General features: G+C 42.8%; 2 protein-coding genes across 4 annotated transcripts; one reads left to right on the top strand and one right to left on the bottom strand.

Moving 5' to 3' along the window:
• Positions 1-580: 580 nt before the first annotated feature.
• Positions 581-17,767, bottom strand: ppat (phosphoribosyl pyrophosphate amidotransferase). Its single transcript, XM_080430279.1, has 11 exons — positions 17,261-17,767; positions 10,506-10,572; positions 8,220-8,426; positions 7,328-7,440; positions 6,853-6,998; positions 6,319-6,391; positions 5,326-5,477; positions 4,860-4,987; positions 3,116-3,337; positions 2,625-2,745; positions 581-2,132 (listed from the first exon to the last, which is right to left on the bottom strand). The coding sequence occupies exons 1-11, from the start codon at positions 17,386-17,388 to the stop codon at positions 1,957-1,959; spliced, it is 1,533 nt and encodes a 510-aa protein (XP_080286405.1). The 5' UTR covers positions 17,389-17,767; the 3' UTR covers positions 581-1,956.
• On the top strand, positions 12,119-25,418 carry paics (phosphoribosylaminoimidazole carboxylase, phosphoribosylaminoimidazole succinocarboxamide synthetase). 3 transcript variants are annotated; one of them, XM_080430277.1, is made up of 15 exons: positions 12,119-12,590; positions 13,288-13,776; positions 13,867-13,926; positions 14,041-14,658; positions 15,279-15,353; positions 16,170-16,339; positions 18,074-18,116; positions 18,495-18,692; positions 19,431-19,609; positions 20,399-20,578; positions 21,123-21,236; positions 21,876-21,959; positions 23,433-23,613; positions 24,439-24,597; positions 24,954-25,418. In XM_080430277.1, the coding sequence occupies exons 1-15, from the start codon at positions 12,152-12,154 to the stop codon at positions 25,118-25,120; spliced, it is 3,156 nt and encodes a 1,051-aa protein (XP_080286403.1). In that variant the 5' UTR covers positions 12,119-12,151; the 3' UTR covers positions 25,121-25,418. The 3 variants fall into 3 exon arrangements, with proteins under 3 accessions (XP_080286403.1, XP_080286402.1, XP_080286404.1); XM_080430276.1 differs by having other exon boundaries at positions 14,029-14,658; XM_080430278.1 differs by lacking the exons at positions 12,119-12,590; positions 13,288-13,776; positions 13,867-13,926; ... (1 more) ...; positions 15,279-15,353; positions 16,170-16,339 and adding an exon at positions 17,848-17,979.

Below are 25,418 nucleotides of genomic sequence, written 5' to 3'. Positions count from 1 at the left end.
TGCTAGGGTTCATTTGGTTAGCAGCAGCATTTTGTAAATGAAGAGTACCGAAGTCCTGATGACAAAAATATCCCTCGTCTTTTTTTATAGCAGGGCTCTGCAGGTGCACAGCCAGAGCTAATCTTGCAAATCGCTGGACCCATCAGCACCACATTTCTTGTGCATACTGACAATGGGACAAAGAAGTACTTCCACTAAATCTTTCACACGTTTTATATATATTTTTATAATGCAAATCGTGGGACTTGAATCGGGCAACCTAATTCTGAGTCATACATAGTCATATGACTTGTCATAGATGACCGGGCCACCTGAAGCCCGAGATCTACTTAATTACTTAATATCAGAACTGCTACAAAAATAGTTGGCCATATGGTTACCAAGCAAACTGATGCCAGAAAAGTATAAGTTATCCAAAGAGGTTGAAATACAAGGCCACCTACAAATCACAAAACTAATATCAAAGTATACAAAACCACCTTTTTTTGGAACAAAGTTCTTGTTTATGGGATTACTTGATCCCAGGGTTTGATGTCAGACTTCGTCCCATGGAAGAAATTCAAGCCATCAAGATAACAGATTTTTATTTATGGAATGTTTTATTGCAGCTTTGAGAAAACCATCCAAGGTTTCAGTCAACCCCTTTCAGACATACAACACAGCAACCATCTCTCTGTGTACATTGGTTAGTGTGGTTAGCGAAAAAGACTTCTGCCATGCAACAAAGAACACTGTACCTCAAGTAAACCAGGCTTTATAAGTAACAGCAAAGAGTTTTCATCTCAATTTTGGTCGAAAGAGTTGTGCGTTTTGTTTTTCACTTCTACAGCATCTTGTATCAAAATATGTGGGAGGTTAAGTCTTGGAACAACACACATAAGGTGCAAAATCAGACGCATGATTTTAATGAGTGGTTTGGAAACATTTGGTTTACATGGGGCCATGAAAGGACCTCCACAATATAATAAGAGCACTGAAGTCTGACATCACGGCCACTAGAGGTCACTATCCCCCTGGGTCAGAGATATTTTTACCTTGGAAATAATAGGGGAATCTTAGATCGAGTCATATAGGAACTGTGTTCCAAAAATAAACAAATCAGCCGGGCGATTTACTCATATGATATGAAGCATCAACTGGCGGTGAAAAAGTACTAATTTATCCAAAGAGTAAGAAAAATATATATATCTCCAAACAGACGCTATCAAATGTAACTGAATATCATAAACGACACAGTGTCGCATACCTGACAGAATCGCTGGGCTTATTTGTTTCTTTTTGGAACAGTTCTTATATGACGCAATCTAAGATTCCCCAAATATCTCCTAACCCAGGGGTAGTGGGAGTGATGTCAGGACTTCGGTACTCTATTGTCTATCTAGTAGTATAACCTGCAATATCACCCTGTTTGAAACAAAGCATAAACTGCTGCTTTACATGTATTTTTTGAGTAATTGTCATTGACAGTCCAGGCGTTAGTCAAGTATACTCTAGAGCAGTGGTTCTCAAAGTGGGGTCCAGGGGGTCCCCCAGCTAAAGGATCGATAATTAGGAACCAAATGGACCCATATGGGTTTGTAACTCAGTGTGCAGTGTCAGAGTTAAATTAACACAGGGCTCCCAAAGATTAAAAAGAACTCAACATGGGCTCCGTGGCCTAATGCAGAGGTTCTCAAATGGGGTCCAGGGACCTTCAGGGTTCCTTGAGAGGGTTCCAAATAGACCCTCACCGGTTTGTAACTCAAGAGTTATGGGAGTCATTGAAATTAAAAAAGTTAAGAGTACTAACTGGCCTAATTCATATCAATATGGGGGGGGGGGGCTGAGAAACACTGCCCTAGAGTAAGATGTTCTGTGTGGGTCAGGACAGCATGAGCACTGCCTTGCAGCCGTTTCTGCTCCTGCAGCTCAACTGTGCTCTTCCCGTTGCACATGTGTTGTGCGCCAGGCAGGCGGTCACCACTCCAGCTCCACAGGGTATTTCCCTGTCAGACAGGCGGTGCAGTGGCCAACTCTCCGGCGGGGTTTGTTACTGGTGTTGATCATCTCGTCCTTCTCCTGCATGGAGGCGATTCCTCCCTGGACTGCTGACAACAAGCCCTCCACCGTCAGATACTGAACGCTGTCGGCACCTGCATAAAGCGTTGTTGGACAAATCAAAGTCTGTTGTGTGTTTTGATTTCAAATGTCCACAAAGCAGTACATCTCCAAGGAAAAACAATAATAGGTATCGCAAGTGATACTTTATGGTAAAACTTTATTTTTTTGTGAAAACAAAAGCTATATATTAAGTGTGCTATAGCGTGTTTGTTCAATAACAGGAGTCTCCCCGTCTCTCCAGGTCTTTACTAAACAAAAAATACATTTTAAGGTGGGTTGCCAATTTCATTCAATCAAGAGAGAGAATCCATTTATCATCTTAAATGTTATAGCGTTCCAGTTCCAATTCTGTTTGCTCATTTCTTTGTGTCATCATTTCCAATTTCACTTGTTTATCATGTATCCCGTATGAGTTCTCTATCCTGATTGGATGAAATTGGTATTCTGACCTCAAAATGTATTTTCAGTTTATTTTAGAGCTGAGAGAGACGGGGATTAAATGGTGCCAGTAACAAAGCACTCACCAATGTATCCAGCAATGTCCTTGAACTCAGGCCTGTTGGCGATGAGCTCTTCCTTGGTTGGAATGTTAATACCCATGTAGCACGGGTGCCTGATAGGTGGAGAGGCAACTCTGATATGGACCTGAGAAACAACACACCAAGTGAGTCTGTGAATATTTAGATAATATCGCCGCTGTCCGGTGAAAACCTTGTATGTCCAAAACGGCTACTTTTCAGTAAATAGAAATTAACCTGCATACCAATACATCCATTGTAGTTATTTAGTCATAAGCTTGTGTTAATACTTTTCATTGGTTAAATATTTATAAAACCCACAGACAGACTTGACCACTTTAAACCGGGTGTTCCCATTTTAGGCATGTTATTATAGGTTTAAGTTTTTCAACAATAGCGGAAACAAGTATCAGATATAAGGTTTCCGCCCGACAGTGACAACATAATATTTATTTAGTACTATTGGTTTACTGCAGGTTGCACTCTTGAAAACTCACCTCTTTTGCCCCTGCTTCCTTTAGCAATTTTATTATGGGCGCAATAGTGTTTCCCCTGACAATCGAGTCATCAACTAGAACCACCCGTTTCCCAGCAAAGTTGTCTGTTAATGCTCCAAACTTCTTGGCCACACCCAGCTGCCTCAGACGGGTGTTTGGCTGAATAAACGTTCTCCCAACGTAGCGATTCTTACATAGAACTTCAATGTATGGCAGCCCCGACTGCAGATATAGGAGAGAAGAAAGCAGATGCAAAATAAATAAAACGGATATACAAGCTTGCAAGTGGCTACAAGCTTGTACATCTGCTATTTTCAAAGATTTTTGAAAGATCTTGAAAGTGTGAGAACTACTGATTGAGAAGGCATTTGTAGAATCGGCCTCAGGTTTTAATGGGTTAAGCTATTGAAATTGTGACCCCGATGAATCAATGCTGCGTTATGTTCAATACCCTTGTACTTGCAGCAGGGGGCTCCATAAACCACAAAAACAGGTATTGGTCAGTTGTGTCTTTATCCAAATTGGCCTCACCATTCATTACACACTTTTCACATCTAGGAAGACTACTATGGGCTATGTGACCTAAGCATACCTGTAATTTGTAAGCCTTTATTTGATAGAGAGACAGGAAACATAGTGGACAGAGTGGAATGACATGCAGCAAATGGGCCGGCCGGGGCGGGAATCGAACCAGGGACTCACCGTCAGGCCCACGTGGGTTTTTTTTGCCAATCCACAGATACTCTGCTCCACAGACTTCCAGGACTGTACATGTAAACTCATTAAAAGGGGGTGTACGTGATAGATTTTTTTTCTTCTTCAAATAAGTGCTAAATAGCTCCATCATTCCAATAGTGACCATTGCTATAGTGTGTTTGTTCAGCAACAGCGCTATAGTAAACAGAAAATACATTTTCAGGTCGGGTTACTAATTTTAGCGAATAAGAAAAGAGAACTCATACAAGTATGATACAGGATAAACAATTGAAATGGGAAGTGATGAAAAAACATGACAAATCTGGAACTGAACAATATAAAATTGAAGCTGATAAATTATCTTTGTGGTGTTCTCTCTCCTGATAAAATACAATTGGTATCCCAAACTGAAAATGTATTTTCGGTTTACTAGAGAGATGGGAAGACCCCTGTTACTGAACAAACAAACACTATAGAAATCAGAATACAATCGAGAGCTTTAACTTTTTAACTAGAACCTTTTTCGTTCAACAAATACACCCCATTTAAGGGTGATTTATTCTTAGTTAAACACCCTTATCAAATAGCCGATCTACAAGCTGCGACGCTTGAAGATCTGCTATTTTAGGTGTGCAACACAGCGCGCAACCAAGTACAAATCAGCCATTACATGTCACAGTGTGATGTGTGTGTTGCTCTCTGCAACATCATATCGTCGCTGTCGGGCAGAAACCTTGTATCTCCAACTAGTTTTTTCGTAAATTAATGCCCTACTTCGTCATACTAGAGTGTTACACAGAATAGCAAAAAATAGCCGATCTACAAGCTTGCAATGCGTTGTGAGATCTGCCATTTTTGACAATTCTTTAAAGCGAAAGTGGTTTGGACGTACAAGGTTTCCACCCGTCGGTGGCGAATCAATGTTTGTGTGGTGTGGAAAAACAAATCTAGTCCAGGGGGCGGCAGGAAATAACTGTCAATTTTGTGTCTTTGTTGGGAGCATTTAGTGGCATTTGCAGAGAACAATGGCAGCGGCTTCCACACAGACCTGCTGAGCGTATCCCAGTGCTGCCGGGGTGGCAGACTCTGGCACGGTGCCCACCACATCTGCGTCTGTCGGCGCTTCGATGGCCAACTGCCGACCGCAGCGCTGGCGGACAGTATAAACCATCTGTCCTGCAACACAATGGACAAACTTCAAACTACGCACACGGGGGGGAACCTGCTACCAATGCTTTCACTGCTCATGAAAGGTGTCATTTTCTTGATACTATTACAAAGCTGTGACATTAAGTCCAGGGCGATATTATACAGAATATGGACAAAATGACTATATGTCACGATATAAGTACCTCAAAATCGATATTGTGAAGATAATATTGCATTGTGACAATATACATTTTCTTTTAAATGTTTCACAGATTGTCAAAAATTAGGCGATCCGCTATTTTCCCTATTTTGGACAATTATTTCTATAAAATAAGTATTTTATAATATTTGTACAATATTCCTACCTTCAAAAATTGAGTCTGGTCTGGCAAAGTAAACATATTCAAAAATGCAGAAAGCAGGGAGGTCTCCCTCGGGACGAGGGACAACGGTCAGTGTTTTGACTCCATGTTTGGAGATCTGGGCAATCTCTCCAGGCAGGATTTCTCTGTAATACCTGACGACCGAAAACAAAAAAGGTAATAAACCACCAGACTACATGCGCCTCATATATATATACTTCAAATGTGTTGCTGGCCAAAAATAACAGATGTTCAAGCAAAAAATGGGTTGTGTTTTCGACTTATAAAGCCTGACTATAAAGTCAGGCTTTAATCCTTTCTTATTATTAAGAACTAGTGTTTAATCATTTCCCATGTAATGGGGAAAAAAAGGAGGGGACAAAGCCCTGGGGGACCCCAGTCAATGAGGTATATAGGGTTTAAGTGGTTAACATGGTGAGGACAAGCTCATATAGGTGATTGACAAACTTTAAAGAAAATACTTTTCAGGTTTTTATGAATAAAATCATACTCTTCTTTTGCATTAGTCTTAATGATAATTATTTATTTAGACCTAATTCTTTGGGTATTTTGTCACTGTACAGTTCCACATACAGGACATTTGTCCTCTGCATTTAACCATCCTAACCATTATATATTAGAACCATCAATTGTATATGGAGTGACTTTTGTAAGCCTGCAAAAGAAAGACTGGAGAAAAGTACGAAAAAATTAAACCTGCACAGCCTTACCCCCTCTAAAACAAATCGCTTCACCGAAAACAGCCAATCTACAAGCACACAACACGTTGTGATGCGACACGTTGTGAGCTTGAAGATTGGCTACTTTGACAAATGATTGCTAACTATAAGTGCCCAGAGTAGGGACGATAGGGTTCATTTGGTTAAGGGACATGTTTGTGTTATCATCTCAACCGTGTTAAGACGTCGTATTGTTATTGTCTTTGTCATTGTGTGAGACCACTGAACTGTGTGCATGAGTGATGGTGGAACTCACTTGGCTCCAATGGACTGGAAGCTGCAGGACTCTGATGACACCACCCAGCCCTCTGTGTCTCCCTCGCCTGCACCTGAAAGGGTCAGAGAGGTCAATTAATGATTCACCTGCCTGCACCACTGACCCAGTGGCCCCTGATGAAACAGCCCTGTTTACAGCGGGGATGTCAATGCGCTGAGGCCCCAGTCTTGTGATACCCTTACAATAGATAAGTGAGGCCTCTGCTGAATGAAGTGTGATATGCACTGTAAGGGACCTTGACAAGTAGTTTAAAGTTGGTGGCTTGTAATAGCATGTACAACTACACAATGTTCCCCTTGAATTCTCAAAAAGGTGAGTGGAATTGGTGAAATAAAACCGTATGATTGACTGACGATTCACAGCACCATTGCAGCGGTGAAAAAAAGGCTCAGTGTCTTGCTCAAGGACGCTTAAGACACTAATGCAGGGAATTGAACCTGGGAACCTTCTGATTTCAAAGCGGCCGCTCTACATTCTGAGCCACTGTCACTCAAATACACAGAGCCTTAGTACCTGACGTGTGAAGTTTAGAGACGGGGACGAGTCGTCCGAGACAGAGCGGCCGGTTTCCATATGGATCACGGACAGCGTAGATGACGTCTTTGTGCATCACCAGCAGAGAGTAAGACGTAGGAGTCTCCATCATCAGATTCTTAATTCTGCAATATAAGCAGAAAGTAGAATTGGAAGTAGGCAGTATAGTAGGCTAAATCGACTGGATGTTCAGGAAGGTTCCCCTGCAAGGTGGCTCGCTGTGACAACACCTACCTGGCGATAGGGCAAAAGAAAAAATGACAGACATATCTAATATGTCAGTCAAAGCCAATCTTTCTCTTGAAAGGCGCTATATTATCATCATTATGAATACCTTTATACTTTCAAAATGTTTTATGAAATAGTGGAAAGTTTGTAGATCAGTGATTCCTGCTATTTCTTTTTAAGTGTTTGAAAATGTATGAACACTTTTCACCATGGAAAGGACACCTACCTGGCGACCCAGTCAGGTGCATCCAGCTCCTCCATAGGTGGAGTCAACGCCAGCAACTGAGTGATGAGTTCACTGTCTGAGCTAGTGGACAGGCCTACACCATGACGCATCACCTGCACCACACACACACACACACACACATATCAACTACAACATGTACAGACAGTAACTGGATATTGATTATCAGTGGTGGAAGATTTTTTACTTAGCAAGCAAGTAGCAAAACCACAATGTAGAGATTTTTACTTATTGGTAAAAGTACAAAAATATTGGCATATAAAATACACTTACAGTGCCAAATGTAAACGTTCTCATTACGTAGAATGGCCGATTGCGCGATCATATTACTGGATTGCAATTAGTAATGCATTGATGTGTTCATCACTTTAATGTTGCAGATGGGAAAAGTGGGCTGATTTGAATTACTATGTATGGCTGGGTATCTTCGCCTGTAACAATATACGATCATTTATCCCCTAATGTTTTATATCATAAAATATGTTTTATATCATAAAATACACCACTACATAATTGTAGTGGTGTAAAAAGTACAATATTTGCCTCTGAGATACAGCGGCAAGTAAGATTAAAGAATTGCACTTAAGTAGTGTGCTTGTGACTAAATGTACTTAGTTACTTCCCACCACTGCTGATTTTATAGTAATCCATAAGCATCACTCCATGACTGGACCATTCACAGAGATGTGTCAGCACTGCAGGCTGCTTTGTCATAAATGCACATGTCTAAGCACCTGCTAAAATAGGCCAGTTTTTACTGGCCTATCAGTTTTTACGATGTTACCACTAGGTCTACAATGTGCAAAGAATGTGATGAATGCAGGCTAATGGCAGCGCCGTGCATCAGGCTGTGTGCGCTCCAGACGATGCCAACCTTTTTGCGCAGTGCAGACGCGTTGACCAGCTCTCCATTGTGCGCTACCGCAATCTTGCCGTGCAGAGTGTCCACCACAAAGGGCTGGCAGTTCTGCAGCTCCGAGTTGCCCGTGGTGGAGTAGCGGTTGTGGCCTATTCCCAGGTTACCATGGCGAAGTTTCAACAAGGCTTCTGGTGGGAAAGCGGTGCTCACCAGCCCCATGCCCTACAGGGATGAAAAGGAGGCGCAGTTAGAGGAGTTGGACATGCAATGCATAAATACATGTGAAGCTTAAGCACTTTCAACCTGGAGTCCCTCGTTTGGGGCACGCCATTATAGGCAAAGACTTCCACAGATTTTGGCAAACCATTCCGATTTTTTTTTTACTTTTCACAAATAAAAAGCAGATTTACAGGCTCACAATGTGTTGTGAGCTTGTAAATGGGCTAATTTAGCTATTTTTGGAACATCATCGTACGACCGTATTGAGTATAAAATAGGCCTAGAGCTATACTAAATCTTCGCGGAAAATTGCCAATCTACAAGCTCAACACGTCACGTTGTGAACTTGTATACGGTATCTGCCCTTTTCGCTGAATAGGGACACTAGGGATCAAATGGTAAATTATTCTGGTATATTTTAAATGTATCCAGCACAATGAACAGTGAGATATCAGCTCATGAATTCAAAGTTTCAGGGGAACACAGTATAATATGTCCAAAGCTTTTAACCAGGTTAAATTTCAATCTGGAATGTGCAATTGTGATTCACATGAGGCGATGGTCGATAAGGTCACTGTCTCCATTGTGACTGTAGCTGTGCTAATCTTTTTTTTCTCGTTTTTACCCCAAATGTTGGTCCATGCATTTATATGTTGTGTGTTTCCTCTGTAAACACAATGGCCCTCATTTATCAACCAAATAATGGGCGTACAGCGAGATCACCGCAACTTTCGGCATTTATCAATATACCCTGACTTTGAGTTCAGCGTACGGCCCGCACAGATCTCACGTCTGCTCGGGAGCAGTTGTTGGCTTTGGCTGCACCCGTTTGTCCCATTGTAGACCTGCGGAGCAGCATTGTCTGACCGTCTGACAGGCATCAGAACATATATCCACTCCTAAATGTATAATCTAACTCACTAATAAATAATCCCTGTGAAAATATAACATTTTATAAACTAATTTAAACAAAATGCTTTAACAGTCATTCGGTTAAGCTTGCAGATCTGGCTGCATTGGCTATTTCAAAATAGCAGATCTACGCGTCGCATCGCGGCACGTTGTGAGCTTGTAGATCTGCTATTTTCAAAATATACGAGGAGTCGGGACTGGGACTGGCACGGCCGCGCCACTGTAATCTTGGACAGCGAGGCTTCGAAACTTACAGTAGCGTGTCCTATGGAGTTATACAACCTGGGCTGGGTTGAGGATATAAATATAAACCTGACACTCCAAACCTTTGACCAACGCAGGTTATTCTTCATGCTGTGGATTCATTTGGGCCACTGCGAGATCGGACATTTAACCCTCCAAACACACACCAGCCTTCATCCATTAATGTTTACAATTCATTCATCAATGATCACTCCATAAACGTTCAGATTATTGACTACCTTGCCTGCTATCTCTCATTTAACGTGGCGTCACGTCCTGTGACTCAAGAGGGAATACATTGTTTTATTTTAGTGTAACTAGAAGGCGCACCGTGCACTGCTCGTAATGGGTTAAATTAATATACAAACGTATGGTATGATTTATGACGATGAGATTGGTGTCATTCATGTAGGCTACGTGACAAAGATTGTACCATCACGGAATACATGAAAGACTGCTGTTTCCATAGAGTGCCAATGCTACACTTGTCTTGGGCTTGCATTGCAAGTAGGTGCGTGCGTGTGTGTGTGTGTGTGTGTGTGTGTGTGTGTGTGTCCGTCAGATGCGGACATGAAAGGGAGCGAGGCGAGCGGGGGAAAACTTAATGCGTTGTTTGGTCGTATTCTGGTTCTGGTATTCTGGATGTTGTAAAATCGGGGCGTTTCGAGAATATTTAAGGGCGTGTTATTTAAATGACGCTCGGTTTCAGGCGTCAGATTTATCAAAGCTCCGACCAAATGTACGCTAGGATTGGCTGTATAGGATCGCTTCATAAATGTGACTTTGACGTTGCCCTACGGGCGAATTAATGGAAATAAATACGCCGTTTTTTACGCTCCATTAATAAATGAGGGCCAGTGACTACACACACAGACATATCTGAATGCGATGACATGCCCACAAACTGCAAAGAAGAATTCATTTTACCTTGAGGGCTGTGTATGTTGGTGGATTGGCTCCATTACATGTGACAATTCCGGCACTTTCCTGGCCCCTATGGAGGCACAAACATTCACATGCAAATCATATTATCATTATGATATATCATTATGGTTGTATAATATGCCAGCCAGGCTTTACATTTCAGCCATTTAAACGGCATGAAACTCAGCAACGCAACGTGTTCGCTTTGAGCTTGTAGGTCGGCTATCGTGCGACCAAGGCCCATTTTCAATGTCCCCCTTACAGACTCACTGACTTAAACACGTGTTCACGTAAAGTCCATGAGAGCTAAAGGGCTGTCCCACTATCAAATCGTCAAGTGCATGAGGACTCTTGCAGAGCTCTTTATACATCCTTTCTGTAAGTCTGCATTGATGCAGACTTTGCCAAATTCATAAGAGTTGTAGCATTAAATAAGGGGATAGCAGGGTATCCTCCTCCAAACGTCAATCATTAAGTATGCAAATATGTCATATCAACAAACAGCAGTGCTTTCCGTCCATTCTCACGGAATGGAGGAGATGAATTTAGTAAACAATTAGGCACAAGAGATAAGAAATTAGTAAAGTAAATATATAAAGAATATGGAAATAAACAAATAATCTACACACCTTAAACTAAACACATATTTAAAAGAATATAACATAACAACAACTCACATCCTTTAAAGCACTGACTGTAAGTTATGGACACACACACACACACACACACACACACACACACACACACAATATACTTTTTTTTTTAAGCGAACATTTTAAACTAAAATCTTTTCTTCTGGGGGTTAGTGGAACAACATATTTTGAGATGGGGGACTGCAGCCAAATACATATAATTTTGGGGGTCCTTTTGTTTGAGCACCACTGATATAGCAACATGTTTTTCAGTAAACTGTTTAGAAAACATTTATAGAATCGGCCTGAGGTCTAAATAGGTTAAGGCTTTAGGCGGCACATTGGAAATCAGCCGAAGTATATGTGACAGGCATAGACACACCTAAATCTAACACACCTTTTATCGATTTAATTATCTGCAACTGTGTGGCTTACATCAGGGTGTACTATAAGTCAGTCTTACGCTTTTTAACCTGCTGTCGTATTACAACCTATACTGGAAAACAAACCACTAAAGCAGCCTAGGGTTTCATCCCCATTTAATCTGCCTTCTTTAAGCTGACAAACTTTTCAAAGCAACTGTGAGCCTTAACAGGCGTGTGAAGAGTCAAGGAGGCACACAAGCTCTCAGCGATTCCACCCGTCTGAACAAGCTCCTTCCTGCTTCATGCCAAACGCTTGTGGTTCACCAAACTAGTTTGATGAGTGTGGTATCCCAGTAACGACACAGAGCTTTGCGGATGTTTGCATATGTGAGCTGCAGTGTGCCTTATATAGAGAGCCGTCTCACTGCAGCTCCAGGCAGCCTATTCGCTGAAGCTATGCTTCTCAGATTACAGTGGGTCCCGCCCCCCCGCACCACACAGCTTAAGCCAGTAGTGAGGCCGCTCCGTTCCACACAGGGCGTTCCTTACAGGCTTAACCGCCTGGTTGCCTAGGGAACCGTGCAGCAGAGAGGGTAGAGAGGGCGGGGGGATGGGGGGAGAGGGGGAAAGCGTTTCCAGGTCAGCTCAAAACATGGAGAGGCGAGCGGAGACACAAAGAGGAGGAGGTCTCGAGGAGGTGATGGAAGTGAACGGCGGGTCGGCGGCCGAGAGGCAGTGGGGGGAGACGGAGGCTCTAGCCCTGCTCTCGGTGTGCGAGGAGCTGGGAGCTCCGCAGCACGCGGGGGAGAGCGGCAGCAGAGCCACGTTTGAGTTGATGTCAGAGCGCCTGAGGAGGCTCAGTGTGGCGCGCAGCTGGAGGGAGTGTCAGGCCCAGTGCAGGCGCATGGGGCTGCTGCAGGAGAGCAGGAAGACTGCAGAGCTATCAGCACATTCAGCAGCCACTTCACAGCAACAACAACACTACAGCAGCCATCCCCCGCTGACCTCTGCTGCCGGGGGGTCAAGAGAGAGCTGGGAGGAAGAGGAGGAAGGAATAGTGGCCTCAGGGGGCGCTGTTACGATGCAGGAAGGTAACTGTCGACACAAACACTGGCATTCCTTTTCTGGGGCCAACATTTGGCGCAAACAAACAGCAGATCTAACAAGCTCACAAGAGATTTGGTGTAGAGGGAAAATACTAGAGGATCAGGAATAGAGGCCTAGGGGATCCCGGTCAACTACAAGTATCCTATATAGGGTTTAAGTGGTTAATGATTACAATGGAGCAAAGGCTCATGTCAGCTGACCGGATTCTAATGGATCTTATGGATTTTACACTGTACAATCCTGGGTGTTCATTTAAACGTGGAGTGTAAATATGGACCCATAAAGGTTGCAGTCCAGGTTAAATTGACATTCAGGATTTTGCAATATACTTGGGGTAAAATACAGAAACTTTGGATTAAATCTGCACTATGTAACTTTCCTCTTCTACCCCGGGTCTCCTGCGCAAGTGCTAAAACAGGATCATGTCAAAGGTCATGTCTCACCTAGACACAGGATCTCAATAGAAGAGCAGGGAGACCAAATACAACCACCCCAATTGTATAAGTTATATTGTATTAACATACTCTATCATACAGATTGGACAAATTTACATTTTATTCATTAAGAAAAAATATTGCTGCTTTAAAAGTTTCGCAAATAAATAGTGCAAAAATTAAGATCAAACCTTTGCTACAAAATTATGTACACAGTTAATCTCAAAGAAAACATTTCTTTGTACAGGGATCAAAGCTCATGGCCACGGAGGTCTCACTTACTCGCAGTACGTGGCCAGAGAGGGAGGCCGGCACTGGACCGACGAGGAGGTCAGGGCGCTGCTGTGTGTCTGGGCCGACCGGCGGATCCGCCAGCGCCTGAGGGGCACACTGCGCAACAAGTCTGTCTTCCAGGAGATGGCCCGCCAGATGCAGCGAGGCTTCGGAGTGGTGCGCAACTGGAAACAATGCCGGACCAAATACAAAAACCTCAAGTACGAGTACAAGACGGCCAAGAGTGCTCAGGCGGCCGGAGGCGGCGGACCGGGAGGCCCGGGGAAGTACATGAAGTTCTTTGATGAGGTGGAGGCCATCCTGCTAGACAAAGAGCTGGAGAACGTCGCTCAAGAAGACCCACATGACGGAGAAACAACAGCAAGCAGGTGGAGGTTGCCGGCAGAGCCCACCACAGATACGAGGGGGCCTGAGAATGAACTGGTGATCGAAATTGATGATGGTGAGTAATCAGTCTGAAAGGTGCAAGTACACGGACGATTGTAAGACAATGTCCGCCTTCAAGCTCTGTCTGCACATGTTCTCATTTCAGACGACAACAGTGACGAGTACGACATTGATGTTGAGACAGAGGGCAGGTGGAACGGAGCAGGTAAGCTGAATCAACTTATCTGTTGACAAATATCTGCAACAATCGATGTGTTCTCTCAGATGTTGCACTCTGCTGCTCTGGATGCCTATCCCTCATCCACAGATCCATCCACAGATCCGTCCGCCACTGGCCAGTTTCACGTGGTCACGGTGTCGGACACAGGCCGCAACTGGAGCGACCAGGAGGTACGAGCGCTGATCCAGGTTTGGTCCGAGGAGTCCGTGTGCAGACAGCTGGAGAGCTCCACCAGGAAGAGGGACATCTTCGTCCAGATCTCCAATAGGTTGATGCAGCAGGGCGTCGAGCGCGACTGGAAACAGTGCCACACCAAATACAAAAACCTCAAGTACCTGTACCGCTCCCTCCAGAGGGGCAAGGCCGACAGCACTCACAGCACCGATCCACGACGCCTCATGAGGTTCTACGACGAGGTGGACGCCATTATGAATCACGCAGATAACATATCACCACCCCGCGCAGGATTTGTAGAACAACAAACGGAGTCTTCCGGGTTCAGCATGTTGGCCAGCTGTGAGGAGAGCAGCCTTACAGAGGTCAACATGGCCCATGTGGATACAGCGACTTCAGTGGTTGAAGTTACTGAAGGAAGAACTGCGAATCCTGAGTTCAGCACATGTACTAAAAGCCTAGAGCTTTCACTACACAATGCAGAGTCAAGGCTGAACACAGGCAAGGGAGGCTTGGATCAACAACTACAAGGATTCATTTTGAGTGAGCCCAATGTTCTAATTCATCCCTATCCAATATGAAAGTACTTAAGATAGCTATTTATTTTGAACATCAGTCTGGCAGTGATGAGATAGCCAATTTTATTATATTATACAAATTGAGTCTGCCTAATGAAAAATAAGTAGAAATCATTCTAACTAACCAGAGCAGAGGTGCTGTGCAGGGTATATTTGGCACAACAATTAGTTTTGTTCAGCCTTGCAGTATCAGTCGAGTTTATCATATCAAGGCAAAAATCATAAGACACGTGCACAATATTTTGTAGCTTCAGCGTGAGGAGTGTGAAATATTTTACATTTACATGTTCACGTGAGGTTATACATTATTCAGGGTTGTTGTTAGCTTCCCCAGGATATATTTTTTTGTTGAACCCGTCAATAGAAAAAGTTGAAATGGCCCGCTCAAGACTTTGCAATATCGGAAGAATTCTTGACACAGCTCCAGTATTCATCTCTAGGGTTCATGAATAGTCAACCACTAACCCTCTAAAAACCCTAAGGATCCTTACTAGTCTACAGTCTACATTCCTCCTTATTATGCAACTTCAAAATGAAAAATATTAGCCCAAAGCCCCTAAATTAGTTGTATGTTGTACTTTGCAGGGCAAACTGAAACTATGTCAGGAGATGCCATCATGCCAACAGTCAGAGGTCTGAAGAGGAAAGCTATGAACCAAGGTATGACCTGTGCTCTTCGAGTCTAAAAAATGTCATGAGAAAACTGTTATAGGGTCACAATCACCCCGAGGCTTTATAATATGTGAGTCACGTCATGTGACCTGCCTGACATGAAGCCTCCTAATCAAATGATGGTAAAAGGGGAGGGTTGCACTTAACTGCCAAGTGCTGACAAAGGGGGGAATACATTAATTGTGTAGTTCTTTATCAGAGGCCAAATGACAATGAAATTACAGACCATGTACTCAGAGCTTCACTCATGATGGCCATTCTTACAGCATTACGTTGGCTCTTTATATGCACTGCTTAAATGTAAGGAAAAGGGTATTTTCTGCCTTGGGAAGAAGAGATCCAGATATTGTGCATGTAATATCTTCATATATGAGGTATTTTATGAATATACTGTAAGTTATGATTGTTTTATGAATTAGCCCTTGAAAATCTGCTGTTAAAGGAGTAGTTCACCCAAAAAAAATCTTATTTTCTATCAATTACACACGCCATGAATTCAGATTTTTTTTTGTTTTTGTCACATTCCTAAGACAATAATTTGATGACCGGCGGAGGAGGCCCTTTGAGTCTCCTACTGACCAATGGCCTGGTCATCAAACTAACGGTTAAGGAATGCGACAAAAACTAAAAAATCTCCATAAATTCAAGGCTTCATGGGGTGTGTAACTGATTTTTTGAAAGGGGCCAGGATGCACATTTAATTCTTTCAAAAGGTGGTCTGATAATTGCATATACTTATGTTGCATGTTTATTACAATGGCAAAAATAAGCTAAACATTTAATATCTTGCTCCTTTATTTTCAGACGGCACGAACAGAAAAGTAAAAAGAATGGATAATGGGCCTGTCGATGCCGAGTCTGTGTGTAAACAGGAGCAGGAGGATCACATCCCTATAATAGAGATTAATTCAGTTTGTTCAATGGCAGCGCCTAATCATCTAGCAGAGAGACATAATCATCTAGCAGAGAGACAGGTAAGGTAACATGACTGCAACTGATAATGACATCACATGACACAACACAACACAACAAATCACTGTTGTTCACATTAGTTACAGTGCCAGTGGTTCTCCAAGTGGGGTCCGGGGACCCCCAGGGGTCCTTGGGGGGAGTTCCAGGGGGTCCCCAGCAAAATTAGCAGATTCACAAGCTCACAGTGCGAGCTTGTACATCTGTAATTTTTTTTAAAGAAATGTTTGGAAGCATTTGAATTATTTTTCTTCTCTTATTACTTCTCTTCTGGGGGTCTCTGGCACAAAATATTTTGAGATGGGGGTCGGTGGCCATATATATCAATTTGGGGGTCCTTGGCATGAAAAAGTTTGAGAAACTACTGAATAACAGCAACTGATAATGACATCACATGACAACACAACATGACACATCACATCACTGTTCATTAGTTACACCATGTGGATCATCATGTTTCCCACGCCATGCAACACAAGTAGCATACACAGTTTCTCTGTTGAATATGAATTAAGAAAGCTGGGTAAAAGTTGGAACATGCAGTGGTTGTGTTGTTTTGACACCATTTCACTCATCAGCCTTAATGCGAAATAAAATTCACCTTCCTAATGCGCGTCGTTTGTCTGAATTCAAACTTGTCCTTTTAAATCAGTGGTTCAAGGACTCAAATATAGTCTATTTCACCGCAGTCCCGCACAGTGCACTTGAAGATTTTGTGCCAGCTAGGGACCCCCCCATAACTTCCATAATAGAGAAGGTTTGTCAACATTTTTCGTAAATAGCCAAAACAATATTGTGCCTAAACTATCTCTCCTGGACCTGGGGACCCCCCTGGAACCCTCTCAAGGGCCCGTGGAGGGTCCCCGGACCCTACTTTGAGAACCAGTTTTTTCTAACAACACTCACCATCACCCATTGACACATACCTGTGTTGTAAGGCCACCAGTCCCAACGTGAGGATCTGGGCCACTTCCAGCTGCGTGGGCCACTCTCCAGTGGCCACGCATCCGAACACGCCGCACTCCTCAAACATGCCCGACTCCTCGAACTCCATCCTCGGCTTGTCCTCCTGGCTGCTCCCGGGTCCTCCTGGTCCTGGTTTGTCTCGTCTCGTGCTCCTACCGTGACAGATAGTTAGAGCACTGCGAGCGGACCACGTGCTAAATAATAGACACCACACGTTACTTTACACACTACGCTCTCACGCACGGATGCAGGACCACAGAGACATCTTTTTTTTTTTTCTCCCCCGAATCAAAATACTTGACTTATCGTCAGATAACGCGATTCGACCTGCCGTGCATCGTTTTGTCGTCCTCCCGATACGATGTATCGATTAAACAGCTTGAGATTTAAAAGCTCGCAGCGGCGACACAAACAATCGCCCGGGTGATAAACAGAAACAAAGTTGCCAAGCGCAGTTCGGCCACATTTGGAAGTGATGAGAAAGTTTTCACCCCACGTGTTCAGCAGTGCGACGCCGTGATTGGTGGGGTGCGGGTCGACGGCGGGCTGTGATTGGTGGGGCGTGTCGACGGCGGGCTCTGATTGGCTGATACCCACATCCCACACTACTTCTCTACTTCCATGTTCTCCTTCTCCCTGGCGTGCAGCAACTCTCTGCTTTCTTTTCACATTCCCCCTCGTGAGGAAATTTGACTTTTTGTCTGCAAGTTCTGTGTTTTTTTTGTTACGTGGAATTAAACCTTTTAAGATTTGTTTGTGTTGTTTTCTTCCAGCAATACAGGTTTTCAAAAACTACAACAATGGCCTCGACACAAGGTAGGCTACAAGTTCACTTGCTCTCTAGCATCCATCCATTCAAGCGTGGGTGTTTTCTCCTACAAGTTTCTGTCCGAAAGTAGGCTACATTCGAAAATAGCTTGTAGATTCGCTATTTTCGGGACGCGACACACACACAATGCTTAACCAATGTAGGCTATAAATCGAGGCGTATGATGAAAATAGCAGATCTACAAGCTCACAAGGCGTTTGCGATGCAAGGCATTATGAGCTTGTAGATCTGCTATTTTTGGGACGCAACACAATGCGTAACTAATGTAGGCTATAAATCACGGCATATGATGTGATCCAAGTTGACAACCAGTCATTTCATGGTGCAATGGGGGATGTATGGCCTGTGTTTTGTCTTGTCTTTAGAACTGAGAATTGGCAAGAAACTGAACGAGGGGAAGACGAAAGAGATCTTCGAGCTCGTGGACCAGCCCGACTCGGTTCTGGTCCAGTCCAAGGACCAGATCACCGCCGGCAATGCCGTGAGGAAGGACCAGATGGAAGGCAAGGCCGCCATCGCCAACAAAACCACCAGCTGCATTTTCCAGTTGCTGCAGAAGTCAGGTGAGAGGGATGTCTGGACTGGAATTAATTCATAACTATTCACGTTATCTGTGTGGCCTTGCACTTAATCTAAAAAAAGAGTATCTCAAAGTTAATTGGCTAAGCCTAAGTGTAACCCATGTGTCCTTCATGAGTGTGTGGCCCATGTGTCCCTCATATGTCCCCCGACTGTAGCAATTATTGCTTTCTTGTGACTTGAGACCTGGCTGCACATCATTACCCAGAACGTGACCAGTACAACACTCACACTTCATCTGAGAGCTGGCACGGCTTTCATAGCACATCCTTCAACAATTACTGAGAGTAAATGTCTGTAATTGAAATTTTTTTTGTCTTTAAGTTTGATTAAAGACTTGATACTCCAATTTGTTCTTGAATCGGTCATGGGACATGAGTCACAGCATATTATGACTGCAAAATGAGTTTTTAAATGTATTGTCCTGTCCGGCTGTAAAAGACTCATTTGTAAAGTAAACTTGTGGCATCAAAAGACCTGTGTGTGTGTGTGTGTGTGTGTGTGTGTGTGTGTGTGTGTGTGTGTGTGTGTGTGTGTGTGTGTGTGTGTGTGTGTGTGTGTGTGTGTGTGTGTGTGTGTGTGTGTGTGTGTGTGTGTGTGTGTAGACCAAGAAGAGTTTATTTCCATTGTGGTCCTTGAGTGCAATTGTGTGCAAAATAAAAAATTATGTTAAATAATTACAGTTAAATGTTTCTTCAGTTTTACTTTGTAATGTTCCCCAGGCATCAAGACTGCCTTTGTGAAGCAGCACTCAGACACGGCATTCATCGGGGCACGCTGTGAGATGATTCCCATTGAATGGGTGTGTCGCAGAGTCGCCACCGGATCCTTCATCAAGAGGAACCCAGGAGTGAAAGAGGGCTACCGCTTCTCTCCTCTCAAGATGGAGATGTTCTTCAAGGTGTGCAAGTTGTTCATTATTCCCTCTGGGTTGATACAAGTCACTGTGGCCCACTGGTTCTCAACGTTGGGGGTCCGGGGACCACCAGCGGGCAAATGGACCCATACGGGTCTGTAACTCTTGAGAGTTGCATTGCCATTAACATTACCTGTTAATTTTTTTAATAAGTCTTTGGAATTTTCGTCCAAGTCATGGACTGGACGTTTTGGGCTAATATTCGCCTAGACCTTTCAAATAAGTCTTATGTTTTCAAAATGCATTAAACACTATGATTGCTGGTGTGTTCAGAGCCAGTTTTTACAACCATTAGACTCTGGTTTAAACCACACCACACAGCAACAGGATGGTGAAATAGACCAGACCACTATGCAGTCAGAGTGGCTGGACAAGCACTGCTGTCCATACATTATGAAAAAGGAAAAACAAACAAAAGTAACTCTTGAGAGTTATAGACCTTACGGGTCCATTTGGTTCCACAATATTTATACACTCTTGAGTTAAATGAACACTGAGCATTTTACATTGTAGATAGGTGTTTCAGTATAGTTTAGTTCAGTGACTCGACTTTTACATTTTTTTTTATCATATTTTTTTATGATACCCATTGGGCCATTTGATGAAATCGGGACCCCAATCCACACTGTAAAATCGGGACCAGTGACCCAGTTATTTTCTAAATGTTAACTTTTGTCTGTTGATTGACACTACAAGTTAGCAACTTGACTTCAAAGTAACTGTCCCTGTGAATTCAACCCCAAACTTCTTTCCCCATGTAATGTGTTGCTGTAGGATGATGCCGACAACGATCCACAATGGTCAGAGGAGCAGCTGCTGGAGTTTAAGTTCTGCCTGGCCGGGCTCACCATTGGCCAGTGTGAGGTGGACATCATGAATCGCAGCACCGTGGCCATCTTTGAGATTCTAGAGAAGGCCTGGGCCACCCAGACCTGCACTCTGGTTGACATGAAGGTACGTGGTTATTCACTGCCCTCTGCTGGCCACGTGCGGTCATGGTGCCTAAAGATTCCGCTAGCTTCTTCACAACGAGCTGGTGTGAAACTAAAATGCCAAACTAAAGACCAGTGGTGTAAAGTAACTAAGTGCATTTAGTACTACAGTACAATTTTTAGGTATTTTTTTACTTTACTGGAGTATTTCCAATTTTCAGTACTTTTACTTTTACTCCCTACATATGAGGCAAATATTATACTTTTAATTCACAATTATTTGAGAACTTTTGTTACTAGTTACTTTAAAGATTTAGATTATTATATTACCCACTTAAGCCCTACTGTATATACATTTCAGCCATTTGGTTGATCTACAAGCTCACAATACGTTGCGATGCGATACATTTTGATACCAATACTTTTGTACTTTTATTAAAGTAAATTTTGAACTCCGGACTTTTACTTGTAACAGAGTATTTCTACATTGCACTATTGATACTTTTACTTAAGTAAAACATTTGAGTATTTTTTCCACCACTGCTAAAGACTGCTTTTTGTCACAGATTGAGTTTGGAGTGAACGTGACCACTAAAGAGATCGTCCTGGCTGATGTGATCGACAATGATTCATGGAGGTTGTGGCCGGAGGGAGACCGAAGCCAGCAGAAAGATAAGCAGGTGAGGATTTATGAGTGTCCTCGCTTCTTCTCAAGTTAGCAAATGGTCGCTGTCAGGTGAAAACCTTGTATGTCCAAAAAATTCCAAGAGGTTTCTGAAACCTGATAAAAAAAATATATATATTAAAAAAAATTACACAGATGCTTTCCCAGTTTTAATGGGTAAAACACTACAATTGCTGGTGTGTTCAGAGCCAGTTTCTACAACCATTAGACTCTGGTTTAAACCACACCACACAGCAACAGGAGGGTGGTGAAATAGACCAGACCACTATGCAGAGTGGCTGGACATGCACTGCTTTCCATACATTATGAAGAAAAAATATATTGTAGTCACAAGCTCTTGTTAATACTTATCATTGGTTCAATATTTATTTAAAAAAACACTTAACAAAATTAACCACTTATAGCAAAAAACATTTGCAAAAATAGCTGCTCTACAAGCTTGTAGATCTGGTTATTTTAGTTAGCCTACTTTTGTGCGACATTCAACATACAAAGTAAGTGGTAGTGGTTCTTGATGACAAAAGTTGAAATATGGAGATGCAATGTTTCTGCCCTTCAGCAACGAAATGTATTGTCATTGTTTGAGCTGCTTCTCCGGGAGACTGTCAGATGAATGAATTCTCTTCTTCCTCAGGTGTACAGGGACCTCAAAGAAGTGAACCCCGAGGCCATGCAGATGGTGAAGAGGAACTTTGAGTGGGTCTCTGAAAGGGTCAAGGTACAATGACTGAACCCGGCTAAACCCCCTCTCTCTGATATTGCTGAGCAGTTTTTTCTTTAACCTCAGACATGAAATTATCAGCTTTGTTTTCTTCTCAGAACAGGCCGCAGTGTTTGCCCAGAATCAACATGTTGTAATGACATGGTGGAACATTTACTTGGCCAGATTTTTAGTGCTATTTCTGACATGACACATATCCCAAGTGTCCCCAGTAACCCACAGTCAACCTTATTGACCTGTTTTTTCACGGAACCACTTAAGCTATATGTTATACTTATTCGTACGGCAGTGTCAATGCAAAAGTAGTCTTATCAACAAACTCACAACTTGTTCTTGGGCTTGTAGATCGGCTATATATAATATTTTTCCCTATAATGACATGGCCAAAATGGGGACGCCAGGTTGATAGTGCTTAAGGACCATACCAGTGTCAATACATGTCGTTGTCTCTTCACATCTTTTTCTGGCCATATATAAACATTTTCCTGTTGATGGCAACGTTCATTTGTTTAATTAGTCTTTGAAATTTTAAGTCATGGACCGGACTTTTAATTTCATTCATAAATTGATCTTTTCTCCAGGGACTAATATACGCCTAGACTTTTCAAATAAGTCCATGTTTTTCAATTGCGTTAAACACTATGATTTCTGGTGTGTTCAGAGCTAGTTTCTACAACCATTAGACTCTGGTTTAAACCACACCACACAGCAACAGGAGTGTGGTGAAATAGACCAGACCACTATCTACAGAGTGGCTGGACGAGCACTGCTTTCCATACATTATGAAGGAAAAACAAACAAAAGAACATAAAGGAACTTGGACTGTCGATGGTTTAAACTGATGTTTAATCCATGAGAAGCTCACACTTGGTTGATCCCCTTTTAGTTGAGGGCTGGGCTATGTATCGATATATCTATCCTGATATGAGACTAGATATCATCTGGGATTTTGGATATCGTAGTATCGTGGCATAAATGTTGTCTTTCCTGGTTTAAATTCTTTAAGCCCTATTTTATACTTTAACAAATATCTACAAGTTCACAATGCGACTTGTTTTGAGCTTGGAGATTGGCCATTTTGGCTATTTTTGGATTTATGATTTAAAAACTTTTTTTTTAAATAAAAATAAAAAATTGGTTAAAAAATTAAATCTTGATCTGACTTTGCCCATATAACCCAGGTCTACATCCTTAGACACAACTGTTCTGGGTTATATAATATACCATGTTGTCTTTGTTGGTTGGAAACCTCATATGTCCAAAATTGTTACTTTTCAGGATTAAAATTCAAAAAATGGCAAAAGTAGCAGACGTACAAGCTCAAAATGCGCCGCTTTTCGATCTTGTGGATGTTCTACTTTTGATACTTTTGTGTGACTATAGTATGATCAAGTAGGGCGTTCATTTACAAACAAAAACACTAAAAGTTAGTGGTTCTAATGAGGACTGTTTTGGTGCTGGTGTCCTCAGCTGCTGCTGGAGCCCCAGGCCAGTGGGCGGGTGGTGGTTCTGATGGGTTCAACCTCAGACATGGCCCACTGTGAGAAGATCAAGAAGGCCTGCACCTCATACGGAATCCCCTGCATCATGAGAGTGACCTCTGCTCACAAAGGGCCAGATGAGACGCTCCGCATCAAGGCTCAGTACGAGGGTGAGCAACCACACAGTCGGGTGCAACACTAACTCGCAACTAATCAATTAAATTGATTATGAAAAACAAATTGGTAATTTCCCCAGGGATTAATATGTATATTAATATTCGCCTAGAATTTTCTAATGAGTCCATGTTTTTAAAATGCATTAAACATTATGATTGCTGGTGTGTTCAGAGCTAGTTTCTACAACCATTAGACTCTGGTTTAAACCACACCACACAGCAAAAGGAGGGTGGTGAAATAGACCAGACCACTATGTGCAGAGTGGCTGGACAAGCACTGCTTTCCATACATTATGAAGAGAAAATATATTTTAAAAAGAAAAAACGTGCTCCTTGATAATAAAAAACTGAATCAATAGAATAATTGCTGAGAAAATAACCGACAGTTTGCAGCCGTACAACACAAAGAGGCTTTAAGTGCACAGCCAGTGCTAAAAAATGTCCTTTCACAAGCGTACGCTGATGAATGCTGATTGTTGTTGATCCCGGTGAGGAAAATTGCGAAAATTAAATTGTGAAAGGACATTATTGAGTGCTGGCTTCTTTGTCTCTTTTGTTGATTGATTTCTACATTTTGCATCTGTCAGGTTATCAACTAACCCCATTGTCAATAAGCCAGTACTCAACCCCTGACCTCAACAGGGAAATTAGATGTCACATTGTTAAAGGGACCTGTGTCCCCGTGCAGCAGCCGAAAAGGCTGCCGTGTTAAGTGGTCGGATGGGTGGGCAGCGAACGCCTCCCGAGGTCTTCATGTGGGCCCTGATCCAGGTAAAGGTTGAGAACCACTGGTATATTCACCTCCACACTGTCTTTCAGGCGATGGCGTCCCAACCGTGTTTGTGGCTGTGGCGGGCAGGAGCAACGGGCTCGGTCCTGTGATGTCGGGGAACACGGCGTATCCTGTCATCAACTGCCCACCACTCACTCCAGACTGGGGGGCACAAGACGTCTGGTCATCTCTCCGCATGCCAAGCGGTAAGCACACTGTACTTGTGTACAGAACGCTTGGCACGTTTGTCATTTTCACAAGCATATCGTTGCTGTTGGGCAGAAACCTTCTATCTCATCTATTTCATTTCTTATCTTTTTTTACTTTTTCTGTGCGTGTAAATTAATCCAATCGTACAAGTGTGTCATGCAAAACTAGAGATGATAGTCAATCTACAAGCCCACAATGCGTCGGATCGTGACGTGTTGTGAACTTGTGAGCAATTTTTTAAACCATTTTTAAAGTGAAAGTGTCAAAAGTCTGTTTTGGCCATGCATAATACGGTTTGTTATAATTGAACCTGGCTAAAAATAAATTGTAACTCCCAATTTCTCCCGTGAAGGTCTTGGCTGCTCAACCGTCCTCTCCCCCGACGCTGCTGCCCAGTTCGCGGCCCAGATCTTCGGGCTCAGCGACCACCTGGTGTGGTGCAAGCTGAGGGCCTCTATGCTCAACACCTGGGTGTCTCTCAAGATAGCCGACAAGAAGCTGCAGGCTTGCAGCCTCTGAACCACACTCCCGTTTTAGTCCTGAATGTTTACAACTAAAGCCTGATTTACGCTTATTTGCGTGCCGGTGTCATGCACCAAAAATATCCAATCCATTTAATATTTTCGAGCCTTTAACTTGGCTATTTTCAGTGCACGACACCAACGCACAACTAAGCATAAAAAAAGCTTAGTGAGCCCTTTAGGCGTGTTCCCGTTTCTGTCTGCCTCTCGTCTTTTTGTGTACCATGAATAACTCACTAACTTGTGGATCCAACATGCTTCTAAAAATCATTCCATTAAAAAGAAAGTTTATTGAA

This window comes from Gymnoscopelus braueri, assembly GCF_963280865.1.
Source record: "Gymnoscopelus braueri genome assembly, chromosome: 6".
Taxonomy (NCBI): Eukaryota; Metazoa; Chordata; class Actinopteri; order Myctophiformes; family Myctophidae; genus Gymnoscopelus; species Gymnoscopelus braueri.
Note: the sequence above shows the minus strand (reverse complement) of the source record. Positions and strands in the feature narration are given on the sequence as shown.